Below are 21,110 nucleotides of genomic sequence, written 5' to 3' on the forward strand. Positions count from 1 at the left end.
CCTGCTGCGAGCCAAGAAGCCAACAAGCCAAGAAACCAAGGAAGCAGAAGCAGAAGCTGAACAGAAGCTGAAGCAGAACCACTTCTCTGGGCCGCAACGCAGTTATGCAATCACAAAGTTGCTGCCATCGTCTTTGCCACTGATTGAAATTCCTTGGCCAGCTTTACGTTGCCCGCCTATAATCATTTTCAGCATCATCCGGCAAAAGGGGATCACAACTTGAACCAGGATAGTTTGCAGCCCAGTTGGGATTATTATTATTATTATCAAAATCAGAAGCTCCGCCTGCATCGCAGCTGGATGTCCGTCATCTGCAACCAATATTGTCAGTGGCCAGATATTTATCTTCAGCTTCATATTATACCCTCAAGATACATATATGTATGTATGCCATATGTATTTATTTGTATGCAAATATTCCAACGCATGTCAATATATTTCTGACACTATTTAATAAATCAATTTACAATCGAGAATTTTTTAATATATACCCTTTCAGCTCTAGCCCCATATATTTGCAAGGGTATTAAGGGTTCTACTGTCTCAGAAAAACCATAAACCTTGCTCTAATTATTGTTGTTGCTGCCAATACAATAAAGTCTGCTGCTCCTGAGCTTTCTGCCACAGACTTGCCAATATTTTGCTTCTGCATTTATATCAGCATTGCAATTGAGGTTTTTGATTAGTTTTTACTTCCTCATTGCAGTGGGGAGCCATTGATTGCGTATTCTTATTGTTGCCGAGTTGAGCGCTGGCTCGGAATGAAATCTTCTCCCTTTTAATATCTCGAGGATGTGCTGTATCCCCTTCACTGCAGGATTGGGGTGAAAAAGGCAATGATAATAAGCAGGGCAGCGCGTAGGGGGTACTTGTAGGTATGTAACTTTTAAATTAAATTTAAACTAAAAAAAAAAAAAGATTAACAAAAATACTTTATATCGTATCATAAAATAATTAATATACATACATTTTGTAAAAACTGCTGTAATCTTACTACATTTCTACATGCGATGTTGTTTTATGTGTTGAATACTTTTGGGCCTTTCATTTTGTGCAGCTCCTCGGGATCTGTAAACAAATCTATGTTTATTTTCCGAGCTGTCTAATGTAACAAAGTCCTATTTGATTTCCCATTTTGGTCATTGTTCTGTATGCACCACAACTTCTCGCTTTTCCATAGACCGTTGATATTCCCTGCTTAGTTTTCCCAATGCCCCAAAGTTATGACTGTTTGGCTTGTAAGTACGTGCTGGCAACTTGCTCATTTTTCTGATTGAATAGATTTTCAGCTGGTTTCCTGTTTGTTTGCGGTTGTCGTCGCCTGGTAAGTGCTGGATTCTACTTTCTTTTTGTTGGCCTGCCTTTGGCCTGCCATTGGCACGTTGAAATCCCCGTCTAGACGAAGTGGGGGCGCAAATATTTGCCGGTCCTTTACCTGCACCTATTTGCTGTTTTTAAGGGGATTGATTTGCCAACCGCAGGTATTTCCGCCCATTAGCGGGTTAAGCGACATGGAAACTAACCCTTGTCAAGCGAAGAATGCGTTTATAACCTGGCTCTTGGCAGAGAGTTAGGGGAATTTTTTTTAAGAAGTTGGTAGGGAAAATTAACTAAGTGGTTCTGGAAAAGTAAATATAGCAGTGAAACCATTTATTTTCGGGGATTCCCATGCACTTCTCTGTGCAACTTCAATGTCATTCATTCGTTCCTGTGGCTTTTCTTTCCTTTTTTTCTGCAGTTCCGCCAGATTTTCCTCAAATGCACCCCCTTCATCTGGCCTTATCTTTGTGTGCTTTTGACACTTTTGCGTTCAGTTTTGTGTGACAAGTTTTCTGTGGTTCAGTGGGGCCACTTTACGGCATGTCAGCTTCATCTGCACCACCCCCCTTTACCACCGCTCCACAAATTTTTTTTATGGGGGCCAAGGGGCGGCGGCCTATTTCACACTTTTATAGAAAATTTTTGCCAATTGTCTGGCGACGTTTTGCTGTTTTCTTTTTTTGTCTGTTCAGCTCGCTTCGGGTTTCCCCGCGCGTTGCGGAAGTTTGCGCAATTTCCAAAGCGGAAATGCAATTTTCGGTTCAGCTGCATTTGTCTCGCAGTGCCACGCCCCCTCTGCCCGCGGTCCGCCGCCCACTTGGGCGGCTTGCCAACACATCGTATATCAAATGCAGAGTTGGCAGCCCTGACAATGACATGCAGCGAGCAAACGTTCACGAATACCAAGCCCGACAAGGCCGACAGCTTTTTGGGGACAGTCGGGCGGTGCAGGGGGGTGGTGATGCAAGGGGGTGGTGGCGGATCACCCAATAGGTGGGGCCTTCGTAGGGCGCCAAAAAAAAGAAGGGGAAAAAATGGGCAAACTCCTGAAAATACCCGAAATCGGCCGCTGTTGTAGCGTGTGTCACGCCTTTTGTGGCCAGAACGGAGAATATATTGCACACGCTTTTTGCTCGTTTTGCGCCAAAGCTCTTTGTGCCGAAAGTACTTTTATTTATTTGCATATAAATTATTCAATTGTTCCCTGGCTTATCTTTCTTGTCGGCTGGCTTCGGTTTCGTTCCGTGACCCAAACCTTTCACAACCTCCCTCTCTCGCAGCGGGGAGTCTATCAAAGAATGCATTTGCAATTGCATTCGCAATTGATTTTTGATATCTGTGGGCGTGGCACTGAACAATTTTTGATTTACGATACTGAATTTGGCTCAAGTTGGCCAGAACGTACATACGTAAAATTGGCAGTGCGATTGGCAAAGTTTAAAGTGAGTTCGATTTGTTGTTGGTTAATTTGCTTTTGGGAATTTTGCTGAGCGCACTTCTTTAAGATTTATGGGTTAGCATTTAAGATAAACATTTTCTCAATAATTATAATTCGGTTTCGATGGGAGTTCATTTTCAGTTAAGTTAAGAAAATAATTATGACCCAGTTTCACAGTTTAAGTTCTATGCATACCTTACACTTTTTACATGAAATTGAAGTCGAAACGGTCATGGCTGAGATCATGATCTACCCAATAGAGTTTCAGTGGGTTCTGGCTCCTTGAACTTCCGATTGCCTATCGAGTTTTGGTTTCCGTTTCCGTTCGACACGTGTGCTAAACTGTTTGTCGGCACGCCCATTCCCGCCGCCCCCAAACCCCCAAATGTCAAATGTCAACTGCAGCCTCGCAGTTCGCAATTCGCAGTTCCCAGTTCGCAGTTAGCAAAAAAACGTGCTCTTCGACTGGCTGTGCAAACATTTGCAAGACTGTTATTCTTCGCCTTCGGAAAACACGCTTCAATAACATTCAAAACTCGAGACGTGCGAGGCCTTGGCTTGTCACCGTGGAATACTCGTATCTCCTAATATCTGCTGGGCGCTACATGTGTTGTGAATTTATGAGCTGTCATATAAATCTTTGCACTTGGGCACCCTTATGCGATACGTGTGTGCCCCGAATTGGAGGGGCGTGGCGCCTGCTTGGGGGCTGATAAGAAATGGGGGATTCTGGCGGAACCCTTTTACGCTCATAAGTGGGGGCATTTTTCATTTGCCTGCACGTTACTTAAGGAAATTCATAATTTTTATGCCAGGCCTAGGCCCTTCTAATTGGGTACAGTCTCGTCAGCGAACTAATGCCAGGGTTGTCACTCTCATTTGTTTAATTAATATTGCCCCAAGCAAAGCACTTGCTTGCCAACTGCCACATGTGCACTTTTCTTTGGGATGTCGGGCTTGTCAGCAATTTGCAAAGTGCTGCGTGGTCTGAGATTTTTCCCCTTCACAAATCCAAGAAGTCGCACTTTAAAATAAAAGATGAAATGCATATGTATAGGTATATGTGTGGCTTATATTTATTTGGGCAATTTCATAGATACCTTGAATATAGTTTTATTAAATGCTTTGCTTTAAATACTTTATATAAATAGACAATATTTACTATAGCATTATATTTTGGCACGCTTGTTCTCCGCTCTCCCTGCTTCAGTTTCCATTTCAATTTCCCTGCGTCTCCGATGGCTCGGCCTGCTTGAGGGGATTCCCCTTGTCGTCGATCTCCATGGACGGCACCAAGGGGGGCTTGAATCCGTACTCCAGCTGCAGATTGCGCCCGAAGTCGGGACTGCGTTTTAGGGAGTGCCCGTTGCGCCATCGCTGGAACTCATCGAACTCGCTGGTGAGCGGGGAATCCCCCACGACGGAGCCGCCAGATGTCGTCGCTGGAACGGGGCCAATGTAGGACTTGAGCATTTGGGCGGGAGCCGAGGCCGCGGCGGTGGCCAGGTCGGCGGGCAGGGTGTTGTAGATGTAGCGGGATCCCTGCAACCAGGGCGAGCCCTGTGGCGGCGGTGGGGGTCGTAGGTCGAATTTCATGTCGGCCAAGCTGAAGGTGGCGACCTTGGGCGCCTCGCCCCTCACGGGCTTCACCGGTTGCTTGATGGCCGCCACCGGTTTGCTCAACTTGACCGCTTTGGGGGATTGGGGGAGGGGGGTTTTGGCGGTGAGCTGTGGCAGCAACTTCTTGAGCATGCGGGTGTAGTAGTTCTGCAGCACCTTCGGCGGAATGTGGGCCACGGAGTGGGACCAGGGCGTCAGGGAGTTGGGATGGGAGTAGTGGGGAAATGCCAGGGAGGAGTGTCCCGGCGGCATGGGCATGTGAATGGCCACGGGCACATGTATGGGAATTGCCATCGGGCGGTCCACAAACTTCTCCACAATCTTCTCCACATGCACGGGCTTCTCCACAATGCGCTCCACCTCCACGGGCACGTGCTTCTCGACGATCTTCTCCACCACCCGCTCCACGGGATATGGAACGGGATGCTCGACTATGGTCTCCACTGGATAGGGTCGATCCACGTAGTGCTCCACGTGGACAGGCACGGGCACAGGTTGTGGCACGGCATAGGGAATGGGTATGTGCTTCTCCACCACCTGCTTGACATGATGATCGTGGTCTTCATGTTTCTCCACGTGATATGGTTGCAGGTGGGAGTGGTCATGATGCTCCAGGTGATCTTGATGCAAGTGAGGCTCATGCTCCAGGTGATCTTGATGCAAGTGAGGCTCGTGCTCCAGCTGCGGCTCATGATGGACTATGTGGTGATCTTGGTGACTCTGATGCACCTGGTGTTGCTCTGGTTGCGTATAAACTGGTCCTAGGTGAGCCGTGGGTTCATTAGGTCCTGGAGCCGTGTGTCCGCGTCCGGAATGAGCTGTGTCCAAATGGATGGAGGCATGTGAGATGGCCACCTCCTGGGGCGAACTATCGTACTCCACGTGAATGGGATTTTTGGCCAGAGATGCATAATTCTTGGGAGGATCAGGTGCCTGCGTCAGGTGGTTCTGCAGATATGGCTGGGGGTAGATGGTCTCGTGCTGCTCCACCAGTCTGCCATCCTTCTCCGTGATTAGCTTGTTGTGGATGTTCACGGACTTCTGCACCTCCACGAAGGTGTATGGACTGGACTTCTTTGGAGCTGGAGCCGGGGCCGGAGCATGTTGGATGTGGTGCTGGGAGGGTTCGGCATGAGCCTCTGCCACGTAGTTATGGGGAGACGGGTGATTCACCGTGATCTGGACTCCTGGCTCGAGTGGCGTATGCGCAATGGGTGGCGCCGACGAGGCATGGGGTGGACTTGGGGTGTTCAAGGTCACAAACACCAGACTATTTGGGGTGGCGGAAACGGGCGTGGGACCTGCGTAGCCCGAGTATTGCTGGACATCCGGCGAGGGCGAGGATATGGCCTTGGTGTGCAGCAACTCCGACTGCTGCTGCGGCTGCGGCTGCTTCTGCTCTTGTGGAATCACCTGGCTGAGCTCCTGTTGGTAGGTCAACTGGGCAGCAGGTTGCACAAATTGGCCGGCGTAGCCTCCTTCCTGCGGCGTCCGTGGACTCGGGCGCTGGGGAGGAGTCTGCACCTCGTAGTGGAAACTGCCCTTCGGAAGGGGCCCGTCGCCACTGCCCGAGACAATGGGATTGAAGCTCTTGAGGAATTGCCGCGAGGGTGCCTCCTGACTGGGATGGTGCTGCTGGAACCTCTGCTCACTGTGCGCCTGGAAGTGATCCAAGGCCTGCTGCGGAGCCTGCGGCTGGGGCTCCTTGGGTGCCTGGAAGAATGAGTAATATGCGTATTATCATTTGGGATTCACCAATGCAATCCTACCTTTGCCTCTGCCTGCTGAGGCTTGCCCAGTGGTCCGTCGTGCACAATGTGCACATTGATCTCCTGATCCTGGCCGGGACCCTTCTGGTTGGCATAGCTCTCGATGCCATTGAAAGCTGGAGCTGGCACTCGCTGCTGGTAGGCCTCTCTGCCCACATGGCGTGTCTCCGCTATCTGGTTATCATTGATCTCCTGTCCCTCTTCCAGCTCCGCATCGGGTTCGCCCAGGATCACAATGGGAGAGCTTTCCGCCGCCACCAGAGTCTCGTTGTCATCGCCCTCCGGTTGGAGCAGCACGCTGGGCAGCACTGGAGCCGCCACAGCAGCGCGATTGATCCTGAGCAGCTCGTCTCGGGAAATGTGGTTACTGCCGTCTCGGAAGCCCGGATCCCTAATGTGCTCCACCACGATCTCCGTGTGTCCTGGTCCCAACTCCCGGCGGTATTCCTTCGTCACGGTCGTTTGGTAACTGTAGTAGGTGGCATTCGGAGCTGCTGGCTCCGTTGGCTTTTCAGTGGTGGCTGCCTCCGTGGTGCTGACCACATCCACTACTGTGGGGCGCACCACCGCCTTGTTCGTGGTCGTGGACGTGGTGGTGGATGACTCTGTGTTGCCACTAAAGCGGAAAATGTCGGAGAATCCCTTGGGGAACAGATTGGACAGCACCTCGTTCACGGTTTCCGTTCGCGAGCGGGTCACTGTCTGCTCAATGGGTCTCTGTCGACGGGCCACTTCCACTGGCAGCTCGTCGTTGATTTCGAACTGGATGTAGCCATGTCCATTGGTGGGACTGTCCGAATCCTTAAAGGGCAGTACAGTGGGCAGAAAACCAGGAACACTGGGCAAAAGGAGAAGAGATTACCATTACCATAGTTTTTCATTAATTTACAAGTATTTCACAATGCATTGAGGTGCAGAGGATATTAAGATTAACTCCCATTGAAAGTTCCCAAATTATTTAGAAGTTGTTTTGGATTTAAAGAACTTATAGATATATTCATAATGGCATTGCTTATAACTCGAGCCCATTTATATTTTCTTTTTGATTGCTAACTTACCCGACGAACTCTGCTTCTGTTGCCACTTCAACAGTCGGGGCTTCCCGTTCCCTTTCCCGTTTCAGTTCGCTCTCCAGATCCAGATCCCCCCGCACTTCGTCGGCCAAGTTCGGACCTTGGATGACCTCGCGGATGAGTTGCCCGGCTGGCTGCTTATTAAGCTGTCAAAAGCGACGCTCATTGCCTGTCAAAATCTTTCACTAAACTCGAACTTACCTCCTTGCCGCTGCTGTCACTCAGGGCTTCAGTGGCGGCCGCTGCATCCGCCGTGAAATTCTGGGGGAGATCGGCTGCAGATGAGGAGGATGGGGGTGTTGATGGGGATGTGAGGACGGGGGACTCATCCGAGAGGACCGGCTGGACGATGATGCCCAAGAGACAGCAGAGCGTGGCTGCTGCCGTTAGCAGATGTCGTTGGTGGCGGTGGGGCCACATGGAGCTATTACGGAAATGGCCAAAAGCAGAAAGAGTTAGCTGGAAGTTGTTGGGCTTTTTGGCGTGCGAATAGTGGAAGTGCTGGTGGTGGTGATGGTGGTGGTGTGAATAACCCCGGTGACCACGACAAATTCCAAGCGACAAATGGAGGAGTCGTCAAGCCTGTTTGGGCCCCTTGCAAAGGCCATCCAATAGCCTCCACTTGAAACCAAGCCACTCGAATCCACTGCACTCCACAGCTCGCCACTCCACTCCACTCCTGACTACTATGGCCACTCACTTGTCGGGCTGTTTGATTTTAACCGATAAGCGATACGTCGCTGGATGATGACTTTTCCTAAGTGGCTGCCAAGGCACTTTGGCGCTTCTCTCGCTCGTTTGCTTTGAAAGAGATTTTCCCTAAAACGTTCGTCGTTTTTCCAGCCAAGTTGTTGAACCTGGCGCTGCGTTTGCGCTTGGGGCTTATGTCATTGCTACTGGCAACGTAATGAATTATTAATTTACCCCCCTCAGGCCCCAAATACCCACCCCCTTCCCCTCCTGGAGCCACGCATTTAATTTGGAAAATTGAAATTGATGGCATTTAAAATGGTTCGTACGGGTTTTCACATAGTTTGGCCACTGCGCCTGTATTTTGATAGGCATTAAATATGCATGCCAAAACATATTTCACCTGCAATATTCATGGCTAAGTGGCCCGAGGCCCGTGGCGCTTTGGAGCCGGTCCGGACCGTCTTGTTGGCCAAATAACACAAGAAAGTGGAGCTTTCTGTAGGGAAATTGTGGCTTTAATTGGGCATGGATAGCGATCTGATCGGAGTTATTAAACGGGAGACATTTCGTATGCATGCATATAGTATGTGCCCAAGTCCTTTCGATTGCCAATGAACGTAAGGACATTGATGATGATGATGGAGTCCTTCGCATTAAATCACACACAAATTGCATTCGTTACTAACTCAATTTGCACATTGAAATCATTCTGGCTGCACGCCCGCAGAGGAAATGCATTATAATTTGCCCAGCTAAATGGGCATTTAAAATATTCCGCATTTTATTTCGCATTTACCTGCATCCATTAAGTACTGCGCGATGGAATTTATATTCGTGTTTTGTCGTAGGTTTTTGCGTTTTGTATGCGGCCAAATGAAATGAAAACACTCAATTATTTATATTGATTGCTGCACAATTAAAATGCACTTATAATCACTTTTCTATTCGATTAAAACAATTGTAATTCTCTGAGCTCTGAGCTCGGCGATGGCACAAAAGTGTATTTATTTTCAATATTTATTTTCTATTTATTTTTTGGGGGAAAATCGCTTTTCAGGCGCTCTCTTCGTGCGACCTGCCAGTTGCGCGTGCGCGTTGCGAATGAAAGTGAAACCGTGGGGCACCGAGCATTTCGTTTTCTTTTCATCGTCGTGGGCTGCTGCAAGTTGCTGTCGTCGCCGATGTTGCTGTTGCAACTGATGTTGCTGTTGCTGCTGCCGCTGTTGCTGTTGCTGCTGCGATCCTTAAAGTGTAGCACAAAACTTGTCCATCCGGCGATTGCGCAAGCGCCGCTGTCTTTCTTACTCCTTCGCGGCAATGACAATTTGATTTTTATGGCTTTCTACGACGGCAGCATTGACCCTGCCAAAAAATATATACAAAAACCAAAAAAAAGAAATAAGAAACAGGTAAGCGCGGAAAAACTTTTGAAACTGGTTTTCGACTTGCAAATGCCAAAGGCATGTGGCCATATCCGCTGTGAAAGCCCTTGTCGCGGCCCAAACGCCCTTTGCCACCTGTTTTAGCTCGTTGACATCGATTGCATGCCACACTTCCTTGCCCCATAACACCTGCAATGCAATTATCACATTCAGTTTACACCTGTCGGTTCGATCACCTTCGCACGCATTGTTTTCATACGCTTTTCCTGCGATTTTCCACCGGAGTGTTTTCATTAATTTTTAATGAGTTGCAATTCGTTGTTGCTGTTGTTGCACTTGCTGCAGTTGTTGCTGTGGAGCGTTTGACGTTTTCGGCTGATTGATTAATGTGGATGCGGTTTTGCGGGCGGCGGTGCAGCGGTGGACACGTTTTTTATTTCTGTCTGATTTATTAAAATGCGTCTTTTTTATTTATGCTTTGGTAATTCAGTATATTTATTGCATATTTAATGATATCGTTTTTCTTTTGTTTTTTTTTGGCTTTTTGGTTTGCGCGCTTTGAAGACATTTCTTTTTATGGGGAAATTATGTGAGTCGACGAATCGCATGAATTTAAATGGTCATTTGAACACATGATTTAATTTTCGAATGGCAACCATTACAGCAACTTTTCAATCCAGCGTGAGACTTAGTGTTTTCTACATCACTTTGCCTTATTGTTTTGTCACCAATAAAAATATTTGAGGTTTTGAACAAAATGCTTTATGTCTACTTGCTTCACCTAGTATTACTTTTTTTGGATGGCAAAATAACTAGCTAAGCAAATGTGGGGAAAGTGGGCGTTCTGGCAAAGCGAATGCCTCCATTACCCGAATCACACCAAAATACAGATCCAACGATCATTTTGGTGTGATTTATGCCGTCCATAATCGGTTAGCTTCTTTATCTGCGTGCATCTCATTAAAGACATGTTGCATGCCCCATGCACACACATCTGAAATCTGACTTTCACCCAAGAGGCTGAGTGGTGGAGTCGAGAAATGGGAACTGTAACTTGTAGCAGAGATCACCATTTCGGTTGGCATTTCCTCCGGCCTTTTCCGCACCAAATCGCACCAAACCCCAGCGACAATTATGATGGAAAGACGAAAGACAGGGGGAAAGATTGCATAAGCCAAAAGTGCGGGAAAATGCGAGCCATAAATTGCCGTGACCAGCAACTGCTGACTACTGACTTGACTTGGCTAATTTTCGCCGGATCAGCATTTCGGTTAAATTGTAACAGAAGTCACCTGAAGTCGACTTCCTTCCGCCCAAGGAAAACTTGCCTGCCAAGCTGCAGCTTTGCCAAATCAACGAAAACCCTGAAATGCCTTGACCGCAAACGAAATGGGACAATAAAATATGTGCAGCAAAAAAAAAAGAAAAACGAAAAAAAATAAGGAAATCGCTGAAATGGCGGAAAAATCTATTAAAAGCAATTCGCTTAATTTCGTTACCGGGCCGGCATTGCTCATATTTACTTATTGTACTTCCCCCACCAGCAAAAAAACTCAGTCAGCCGGAAAAGGCAGTGGGAGATGGAGGTGAATGGGGGCGTGGCAGTTGGCTAATTAAGTGCGCAGGGCAAATGAAATATAAGAGAGGAAAAAAGGTAATTACAATCAATGGGGAGTAGAGTCGGTTCGGTCTTCATACTCAGACCAAAAGCCAATTTCATGCAACAATCAATCAAAAACAATTTTTAATTTTGCGTTAACAATTTTCAGGCTGATCTGCTTTTTTCTTTCATGCTTTTCCATGCTTTTCCACGCTTTTGGCCGCCTTGTTGGCGTTGCTGTTGTTGTTGTTGCACGCGTCCATTTTAACTGTGTGAAGTAAATTGGAAAATAAAGTTAAAATTAAAATGCATTAATTGAACTGTGAAATTTCATGGAAGCGCATTGGGTGGCGAATTATTGCCGCCCATCGAAGTGCAATGAAAACGATTTTAATTGTCAGCGTTTTAAGCGCGCTTAAAGTCGTCAGCGATAACTGGGCATGAATGGCAAAGGGAATATGAACGATTGGTTAATCGTGGGCTAAAAGGCATTATTTTTATAAAATTCTTTGTTAAATACGAGTCGAAGCATACGGAACGCAAAAGTTTCTTTAATAACTCTTGATATCTCACCGTTTATACGCACAAACGGACGGACAAACGGACGGACAAACGGACGGACAGACGGACATGAATGTATTTAATGACTAATCGGATCGGAAGCGCTTCTTTCTACCGGTTTTATTCAATCCAAGTAAGATAACATGTATAGACATCACAGGCTTATGAACTATAGATGTCATTTTCGCTTCCCCTAAAGCCTAATTAGGAGATTTCTCCAGCCATTTCGATGTGCAAGCCACTTATCAGGCCATCGGGACATAAACTTATCACTGGACTCGCCCATTTTGCGACTGCATTAAGCCCGCAATTTTATGGTCACAGCCGGGCTCTGGATTTTGGTTCCTCAATGGAGGCGCTATGGCGCCTATCATAAGCAAATTGAAATATGTGTGTGCTCCACCAGAAAAGGGGAGGAGGCTCCAATTGCCAGTTTGGCCAGCCGGTTTTCGGGTGTTCGTACTTGGCAGCGGCGGTGCGAGCACAACAATTAAAACGAAATGCGCACAGTAATGCCAATTGGCGATTGCGGATATCTGCAACCAGGTCCACCAACGGGGAGCTACGAAGTGGGTCCGAGGTATTCATACATACGTACATACATACGTATACCCATTAGTTGGAGCACCTTTCGCTGTGGCGCGTGCGTCGACATTGGCCGCAGAGTAACATTGCCCCTGCGAACATTACGAGTTTATTCCACTCGATCAGTGTTCGGGAATTTTGATTGATAAATTACACTGCCAGAAAAGTGGTGGCGAAACCGCCACTTAGCGGCGCCAGTGATTGGCTGCAATTGCAGAAAAAGCTTGCCACAGGTGTATTTAATCTTGGGCTTGCACATATTTGCTTCAAAGTTTGAAACATTTGACCCAATCAAATTCGAACTTAGCAATAAACTACCTTAGTACTATAATTCCATCTGGAATTAGCTTCTTTCGGTGCACGCGCGTTAATGCAACCATTAGCCTCACTGTACCGTACGCCCCCGCTTGCTGTAATCTCGCTGGCGCCTCGGCAGATCGAAGGCATTTCACTGTCATTAGCGCCAGAAACCGGCCTGGTTATCGGCAATTGTGGCTGTTCGCCTGTTGGCCAAACAGGTTGCCCGACTCTTTAGGCCAAAAAGTGTAGCAGCCAGCTCCGCAGTGTGGCCATTACAAATCCTGCGGTGTCGATGTACTTTTGATTTCCAACTAATAAACAAGAGCCGCGCTCGCTGCTGTTTTGGCCACATCAACCGGCGGTGGTCGTGGTGACAACGCAACTCTGGGCTTGGAATTGGCTTTGGGTACGGGTATGGTAGAAAGGGGGTATGGGATTGGGTGTTCGGTTTGGGCCAATGCACCAAACCGACCGAAAACATAAACCGGAATCTCCTTGCACAAAACAAGCAGAGTCTGCGGTCACCCAAAAGCTGCATTCGGTTGGCCTTTCCCTTTCGTTGGCCCCTGTGATTGATAATGATGCAACTGCAACTGCAACTGCGAGCTGCCACTGGAGCTGCAACTCAAACTGCAACTGCACCATGCCAAATATCATTGGCATTCCACTGAGGTCGCGGTTCAGCTCGCCATTGGGGATCCATGCACTCACAAGGGAAACACAAATGTTTGGTCGCGTTGTGCGGAATGGAAAGTATTCTTGGGGTTCCACAAGTTCACTGGTTTTTTCATGAAGAGTCTTTCGGGAAATAATTAGCCAGGCTATTTGAGCTACTATAAAAATAGTTATATAAAATCTTATTGAAATGCTTGAGTCTTTTACCACTGGTATGCCATAGGCGCGTATTTTCCTACTTCTCTTAAGAGCTAACAATTAAGCAAATTATACTTGCATACTTACACTTTAAGCTTTGATGGCCACATAAAAAGTCAAGAAATTACTGGTGTAGCTTAACTTTTTTATGCCATTTCCATCAAAGAGTATCTGCCATGTCGACTGACGGTGGTTTTTCCCCAACTGATTTCCACATTGCAGCTTAATGACGGGCGTTCCTGGTTGCTGATTGATTGGCTGAGTTTTCCCCGCTTTTCCGGACCCTTGGATTGAACCAGCACCACCATCCGCACCACCCAGTTAAAGTAATTTACGTTTTGTTGCATTTCTCTGCTTTTAAATTTTATTCCATGTTCATTTTCATTTCTGTGTGGTGTGTCGTGTGTGGAGTTTGTTTGTTTGTCTTGTTTGCTTTCTGTTTGCCGCTCCCCTCGCTCTTCGTTTTTATCTGCATTTTTATTTGCATTCTGCTCGGCTTGTGTTTTACTTTATGCTAAATTGGCTATTTTCTTTTGTTGCTTTGTCACTTAAACTTGTAAATTTCCTCGGCAGGCTGCCCTGCCCCGATCTTCCGACCCTCCGACCTTCCGACCTCCGGACCATCCCGACCATCCTGACCTTCCTGCCCCCTCAACCTGGCCAATTGGCCGGCGAAGTTGGCTTAAACGTAGCAGTTTGCTGGCCGGCTGGCCCGTCTGTTGCCAAGAATGCGGAATGCGGAGTTATTGCGTTGCTGGGCAGTGAACGGGGTCGCTTAAGAGTTAGTTTTTGATTCTGCTGTATCTGGGGTATCATCCTTCTATCATCCGCTCATAGGTGGCGAACTTTGTGGCCAGATCGCCGAGGCTGCGCGTTATGGCTAAAAGTGTTTTGTTGGTGGTGGTTGCTTACATTTCTCTTGGGCCTATGTCTTATATATGTAAACCGATTCTGCTTATTGTAACACGTATTGTTGTATCTCGTATTTGTATTTGCATTTGTATTTGTATCGTAATTTGTAATCGTAATTGTATGGGTTAATAGTGTCCCCTCCCAACCGCACTATCCAAACATTTTGCACTACAGATGAACATTCTGTCTCTCATATCGCAATTATCGTAATTACTCATTGGTTTTTCGGTTTAAAATTAATTTGCCACATTCGGTTTGTGTTGCACTTAGGAGCTAGTATTTTCTTTAGTCATACATATATGTTTGTTTGTTTGTTCGTTTGTTTGTTGGCTTTGTTTATAAATTATATTTTGTAAATATTACCAACACAATGAATCATAAATACACTTTGCTTAGTAATTCACTTGTTTAGTAATTTATTAGTTAGTTAACATGACGACGTGTTTGCTTGCTTCGTTATTACAGTTTCGCAATTTTCAGCTGACAATGAACCCAAGGAGCGAAAAAAAAGACTCTCTCTAAATCACTAAACTGAACTATACATAGGGTACACACAGACTCCACTCCCCTTCATATCTCCATATCCTCATATTAATAATTAATTAAACCTCCATTTAAACTTATCATCTTACAATGCTCTCCGCGCTTTGTCAGAATTCTTGGAACTCTGCAAATGTAATTCTGCTGTGGCTTAAATTGGCGTTAGGTTCTTCTAAGTATTTCTGGTTTTTACACTGATCGCTTAGCCTACCGATATATATTTGTATGTATTGCGCATAGGATATAGAATAATCTGAAGCTTAGATCGACTAAGAAATAAATTACAAAAGCTTGGGCTTTGTACAACAAATTCTGTGGCAAGCAAACGATCTCGATCTCGATTTCAATTTCGAGTTCGCTGGCACATTGCTGATCCTTAAACTGAAATATTTTACAATAGCTGATAATTAAACTTTTCAGTGGCTGTGTGTGGTTTTATTTTACATACATTATTGTTTAGTTTACTCGTGGAACCGCTACATATGATATTTAGTCGCTTTAGTTTGGCGTTCGAACAACATTTAACACTTTTCATATCATATACTCGTAGTATTTTGTATTTCATTTGCTTTTACGTTTTGGTTTGAGCAATTCTCTACTTGAACATTTATTTACAAATATCGCTTATGTGGAGGGTCTCTCATTTGCTTGGGGGCTATATAAATATGCTTACGTTTGTGTTATAAAAATATTCGTAGTAAATGAAAACGATTCGTTTTTGGTCCTTTCAAACGATTGGAAACTCATAATGAAATGAAAAATGATAAGGTGCGGTTTAATGCCGATTAAAACCCAACTCGTTTAGGTTAAAACTCTTTTGATCATTCGCTTAATTTGATTTCCCAAAATATCTTACAGTTTCTTTGCTCGGGGCAAACTTTTCAAATGGAAGGAATTTGTTCGTGCCTGGTAAGTATGTATTACTTCGTCTCTGACCTCTTCATGTACAATTTTAAACTATAGGTTCTCCTCCTCGTCGTCGTGCTTTTAGTTCTAAACATCTTCAAAATATTTAACAAAATCAGTCGCTTTCTCGAGATCTCTTCTTCGTCGAAAAGGAACTTAAAGTATTCGCAATAATCAACTTTATGTATGTTATAACAATGTTTTTCTCCAAAGAATTGTAAACTTTTCCTCACGACTTCTGTTCTGGCTTTGGCATTTAAGTTAAGCGCACACTCATACACATTGACATACAGCGATAGGGTTACAGTTACAGTTACAGTTACAGTTACCATTACAGTTACCAATACAGTTAGTTACAGTTACAGTTACAGCTAGGGGTTACAGTAAAAATATGTGAATTGCTTAGGGTTAAAGAGTCGGTTCCGTTTGGGGGATCTAGAAAAGTGTGTTTTTTTTGGGATACTGATGGCCTGGGCTCTTAGACTAGGGCAATTTGGATGCTTGGCTAAATCGGTTACAGATACACATATGTATTGCTATATAGAGTAGTAGTTGCGTAGCATAGTTCACGTGGTAATGTCGAGTAACTGGGTAAATCCATACGTATGCTTAGCCATAGGGGGTTAGATTACATAGAACATTCGGTGTAGTAAACGCGTCAGTCACTCCCAAAGAAATCATTCACTCAACTTTCAACTTTCACTCTCACAGGGTCCCAACTAAATCTAGTGGCTGTTTCTAGTTGCCAGGACTAAAACCAGGACCAACGTCACCGCCCACCAGCCACGCCCATCAGCGGGACTGGCATTGAAGACGGGAAAGTGGATCTGCTCCGGCCGATTGAGCTCCTCCTCCTCGTCGTCGTCGATGGAGTTCGACAGCTGGCGGTGCCGCTTGGTGAAGTTCACGTTGAAGATGGCCTCCGCAACGCCACCTGGCGTGGAAACTATGAAGTAGAAGGTCCTTGGAACCCTTTCGTGCATGCTCACGTAGGTGAGTCTCGCCTCCTTGCAGAAGGGCGTGGGCAGATCCTGCGAAAGACGGAAAATCCATTACACCTCCATTGGGGATTACACCTGCTCCACCATCACTCACCTTCACCGCGTAGGCCAGCACTGTACTGCCGTACTGATTTCCGGGCGTGAAGACGCGATCTCCGTGCAACCAGCGAGCGGCATGAGCCGGCGGATTGGCGCAGAACTCCACGTTGAGATGCAGCGGTGATCCCGGATAGGCAACGGGCGTGGCATTCAATGCCATGACTGTGGGAGCGCCTAGAAATAAAAGAAGTATCCAAAATTAGCCCCTTAGCATTTATATCTTATACAAACAATGAATAATTCATATTACTAATATCTAATCTTAAAAGAGATGAAGAGGGATTCTAGCTAGCATCCGATCAGCGTGATATATTTTGATAAGCACGGACATGAGAACGACGCGGATTAGCAAAGCAGCCTCGCTCTTGGAAACTTTAGTGATTTCGCCTCCCAGTTGGAGCATCCTTGGCTCGTTAGCCAGTTGCCTGGAACTTTTTGCACCGAGATTCCCCAAGTAAACTTCTGTAAGCCTTCTACGTCGCACTTCACACATGCTAAGCCAATTCCGGCGCAACTGTACGCCGTTGCCAAGTTTGTTTCGCCTCGCATCAGCTGCAATTAAAGCCATGGCGAAAAGTTTACGGCCACCGTTACCACCACCAATGCCATCACCATCACCATCACCATCGCCATCGCCACTAATTAAAAGCGTATCACCCGACAAATGTGCCACTTACTGCCACAGAAGCCCGACAAGGACGATCTGCACCTCTGGCAAAGTAAACGCTGGGCTGGGAGTGGGAAAAATCAAAATAAATAGAGAACAACATGTCGTGGGGCCAAAGGAAAAGTTGGCCCAAGAACGCCAAAACTTCATTAAAAAGTTTGCGCCAAAGCGAATTTTGTGGAACTTATGTGGGCCGTGTGCCCACAGTAGGGGATTATCTCTGTGAGATGCCAAAGCCTCACGATGTTGGCCAACACTGCGACAATCCAATTAGACACATGGGCCAACCCATTCCTTTCTGGGAACGGGCCACCTCGCCCGTTGTTCCACAGCATATTTAATTATCGTGAGGCTCGAAATTTTGCAATTTTCCCCATCATCGCCAAGAGACAGAGACTTATTGAATGCCACCACCGGGTTGGAGTAGGGTTGCCAAATAAACTTGTGAAGCAATGGCGAGCCGGGCAAACAAAATGGTCGAAAGTGTTAAGTGCAAATGAGTGTCGGGTTGGGCGGGATAGGCAGAAGGCTGAAGGCTGAAGGCAGACACAAACAAAAACAAATCGAAGAACTCCGTTCGACACTCGCCAAATATATAACCAGAACCAGAAAAACCCCCATTTTTGCCAGGGTCCTGGGCGACTAACTGTAAAATCAATTAAAACAAGTGCGCCAGGGTTGTGTCTGCCTGCCAAATTATGCGTTCAACGCCATTTTGCCGACTCCTGCTCAGCCCCGACCCCATCCTATTCCCCCAGGAAAAAGTGTAATTTATTTGACAGCCAAAAATGATTTTTGCATGAGGCTCTTACCCAGCCTTAGCATCCACAGCATTCACAGGGCTCTCAAAGAGATTTAAATTCTATTTTGATTTGCAGCCAGTGAACCGTGTGCAAGCATTTTACCCCAGAGCCCAGGTGGATGGCTGTCGACTGTGCCCCCAAGGTCAGTGCTTTGGTCATTGGTGCGACTTTTAATTTGATTTCCACTCGGTCCACCCGGGGGCGCCAAATAGAAATGAGTTTTGTATGGCCCGTAGTTGGGGCGATGGATCTATTCGTTATAAATAATACGGCTTCCCAGACAATCCCTGCGTGAAATAACATTAATATCGCAGAAAAAGCGACGGGAAAATACTCAATTTATAGAGTAGAGCCAAGCCAATGAGAAACAAAAACAATTACATGGCCGAAAACAAGGCGCAGTTTTTCACCCTCCCTGGTTCCAGTTGCGATGGTGGCTGTGAAATTCTCAACCATTACGGGAACAGGACCACATGGGGACACACAAGCTCCCTTTCGTGACATGCAAGGATGGCGATAAAAAAGGTGCTGGAACTGAAGGCGCAGCTCCACCAATTGGATCTCCACCAGATCCCCTACCAAAGTTTCTCCAAATGGATACCTATTAATCCTACTACTCGCTAAACAAATGCCTGTACTAATGCTTTCTTTTTTACACTATTTTTTAATAAACTAAAGCGTTTTTATATATTATTTGCAATCCACTCCTCTGCACTTACCCTTAAAATAGGAAATAAAGTCTCACTGAGCAATGGTTTCAAATTGAATGTGTAGCAGAGCTACCCGAAAATCGGTGTTGTCCATCTTTCATATTCGGACGAGCCAACAAGTGATTGCCGTTCACGAGTGAATACGAAAACTCAATTATTGTTTCGGTTCTTATTATTTATTTTCCTGCTTTCGAGAGCACTTTCCAGCACTGTCTGGTGCCTAAAGAATGCAAAATGACGGCGAAAAAGAAGGACAACGGCTTTCAGCGACGCGCAATCAATGGAGTGAAGTCCTGAGCTCCAAAAAGCAGCTACCACTCCCCAACCCAAGTGTTGTAAAGCGTTTCCCCCCTCCCCTCGTTGTTGCTGTTGCAGTTGTTGTTGCCTCACCTCTTTGCAAAGTTTTCGCACAAAAGCCAACTACGAAAAATTAAGTTAGCTTTTTCGGGCAACGGGAATTGAGTAATTTTCAGCCGTAAAACTTTATTATTTTGGACTGCAGGACTTCGCTACGTCTGCTCCCCTTTTGCGTTGCCATTGTTGTTGCAACAATTGTAGAACATGCAAAGTTGCTGTTATTGTTTAAATATTTATTTTCAGCTGTTGCAGCTGTAAATGCTGGCAGGAAAAGTTGTCTAGTGCCCGAAAGTGGGCAAAAACATGCAAATTTCATTGGGCCAACGAGGAAAGAACGTTACGGAACGGAACCGCCAAAGCAACTCTTCGGGCAATGGACCAACGCAACGTGTAATTACATTAAGCCAGCCAAATTTGGCAACACTTTTAAACGGTCTCGAACGCACAAAGAGAACCTATTCCGAAAAGTGGCTTCTAAGCTAGTATCAAAAATAAAACTCATATGTTTAATGGGTGTTTGCATAATGTTTTATCCGAGGGAGTGCCAAAAGAATCCATAGAGTTGATTTATCACTCACGAAGGTGCAAGAGATACATAACTTTCAGACAACTTAGTAATTAGTTGAGTATATATATTATTATTATTATTCAGAAACAGCCATGTACTTCATACAGTTGTAAATTAAGAGCCTCTGCAAATTGCGCTTCTGATTCTATGGCTTTCTCCCTGGGTATTATTTTAATGGGCAGTTGTGAGTGCCAAAATGCCAAAGAAATGGCATAACGGCTCAGATTAGAGTCGGCAATTACAGGTGAGCGGCGCCAGAAGACCTAAACAGCTTGGCAAACATGCCCCCGGGGGTAGGGCTTCCTCCGACTGCTTCCAATCCTCCGACTCCGCCTTAAAATCCGGCCCAGAGTCCGGCGAAAGGTAGTAGGTGTGCAGGGGAACCCCAGGAGAGAGAGCACGGGAAGGGGACGAGTGCTAAGATAACAGCAATCCGACAGGCAGCAAGTGAAAATAACAATCATAATATTCAATTATGCAATGGTTGCCCGAGGAGCAACAGCACGGCCACTGGAACTGGACGGGGATCCGTGGCGGACTGGGAATGCAGGGTAGCAGGGTAGCAGGGTAGTCGCTGGTTCTTTCCATGTTCTGGTGCTGAATAATTAATAAACATTGTGTGCACTTAATGCAAAAAGCTGCAAATAAAATTACCAACTGCCAAGGCTCGTTGTGTACTGAAAATCATTGGGAAAACAAAACAAACTGAACTGAGCAGAGGCCGAGGTTCAAATTGAAATTACGTGACCGGGCTGAGCAATCAAGGAGGGATTAGCGGGTTGTTTCCGCTTTTAGTTTGCCATTTGTCACTTGCCAATGGCCAACGGCAATGGGCAATTTCCAATTGCAGAGAGCGCACCTTTGGGCGCTTTTAATTGAATTTATTGTCGACGAGGTGGTTGCTGAATTATTGATCACCGCGATGACAAGTTAACCCAGTGCGACTTTCGAGCGGGTCCAAGGCTTCTCGGCATTTATCTTAAGTTTGGCAACTTTGCGGCCCGGCCTAAGCTGCTCAAAAATTAATGAGGCCACTGGGCGAAAGAGCCGAGACTCCGTGTCGCTTGTATTTAGCCAAAAGGTTGCAAAACTTTGCCAAGTAATCTCGTGTTTGGTGGTTTGCTCTGCTTTTGGGAGTCGAAGCACGCGTTTTACTGGGCGATCTGAGGACTCACCGCCCGGCAGTGTGGGGATTTTTAATGGAATCAACTTGCTGGCACAGAGAAAGAAAGGAGTGCCTACTCATAAAAGGATATTCGAAGGAATCCAAGAAGTATTTCTGATTATTGTTTGCGTGTAAGAGTAAGCATGCTTATGGCTTTGGGGACACCCA

At 46.0% G+C, this 21,110-nt stretch overlaps 2 protein-coding genes across 2 annotated transcripts in view; both read right to left on the minus strand.

The window, feature by feature from the left end:
* Nucleotides 1-3,976: 3,976 nt before the first annotated feature.
* On the minus strand, nt 3,977-7,640 carry LOC122614442. The gene is made up of 4 exons (XM_043789004.1): nt 7,422-7,640; nt 7,206-7,366; nt 6,148-6,985; nt 3,977-6,091 (listed from the first exon to the last, which is right to left on the minus strand). The coding sequence occupies exons 1-4, from the start codon at nt 7,638-7,640 to the stop codon at nt 3,977-3,979; spliced, it is 3,333 nt and encodes a 1,110-aa protein (XP_043644939.1).
* Nucleotides 7,641-13,596: 5,956 nt separating this feature from the next.
* The window catches only part of LOC122614876 (hemicentin-1), a 126,476-nt gene continuing 118,962 nt past the window's right edge, over nt 13,597-21,110 (minus strand). Inside the window, exons 11-12 of the mRNA XM_043789587.1 lie at nt 16,668-16,846; nt 13,597-16,603 (exon numbers count right to left, since the gene is read on the minus strand). Coding sequence (XP_043645522.1) covers nt 16,298-16,603; nt 16,668-16,846 — 485 coding nt within the window. The 3' untranslated portion in view covers nt 13,597-16,297. The remainder of the gene's footprint in view (nt 16,604-16,667; nt 16,847-21,110) is intronic.

Source organism: Drosophila teissieri, chromosome 2R (genome assembly GCF_016746235.2).
Source record: "Drosophila teissieri strain GT53w chromosome 2R, Prin_Dtei_1.1, whole genome shotgun sequence".
In the NCBI taxonomy this organism is placed as follows: Eukaryota; Metazoa; Arthropoda; class Insecta; order Diptera; family Drosophilidae; genus Drosophila; species Drosophila teissieri.

What these genes read in the sequence shown, in the direction of transcription:
- LOC122614442 (XM_043789004.1), bottom strand. Translation starts at nt 7,640, where the DNA reads ATGTGGCCCCACCGCCACCAACGACATCTGCTAACGGCAGCAGCCACG. An exon ending in GTGACAGCAGCGGCAAGGAG is followed by an intron (nt 7,367 to 7,421) that starts GTAAGTTCGAGT and finishes CGCTTTTGACAG; the next exon opens with CTTAATAAGCAGCCAGCCGG. An exon ending in ACAGAAGCAGAGTTCGTCGG is followed by an intron (nt 6,986 to 7,205) that starts GTAAGTTAGCAA and finishes CCTTTTGCCCAG; the next exon opens with TGTTCCTGGTTTTCTGCCCA.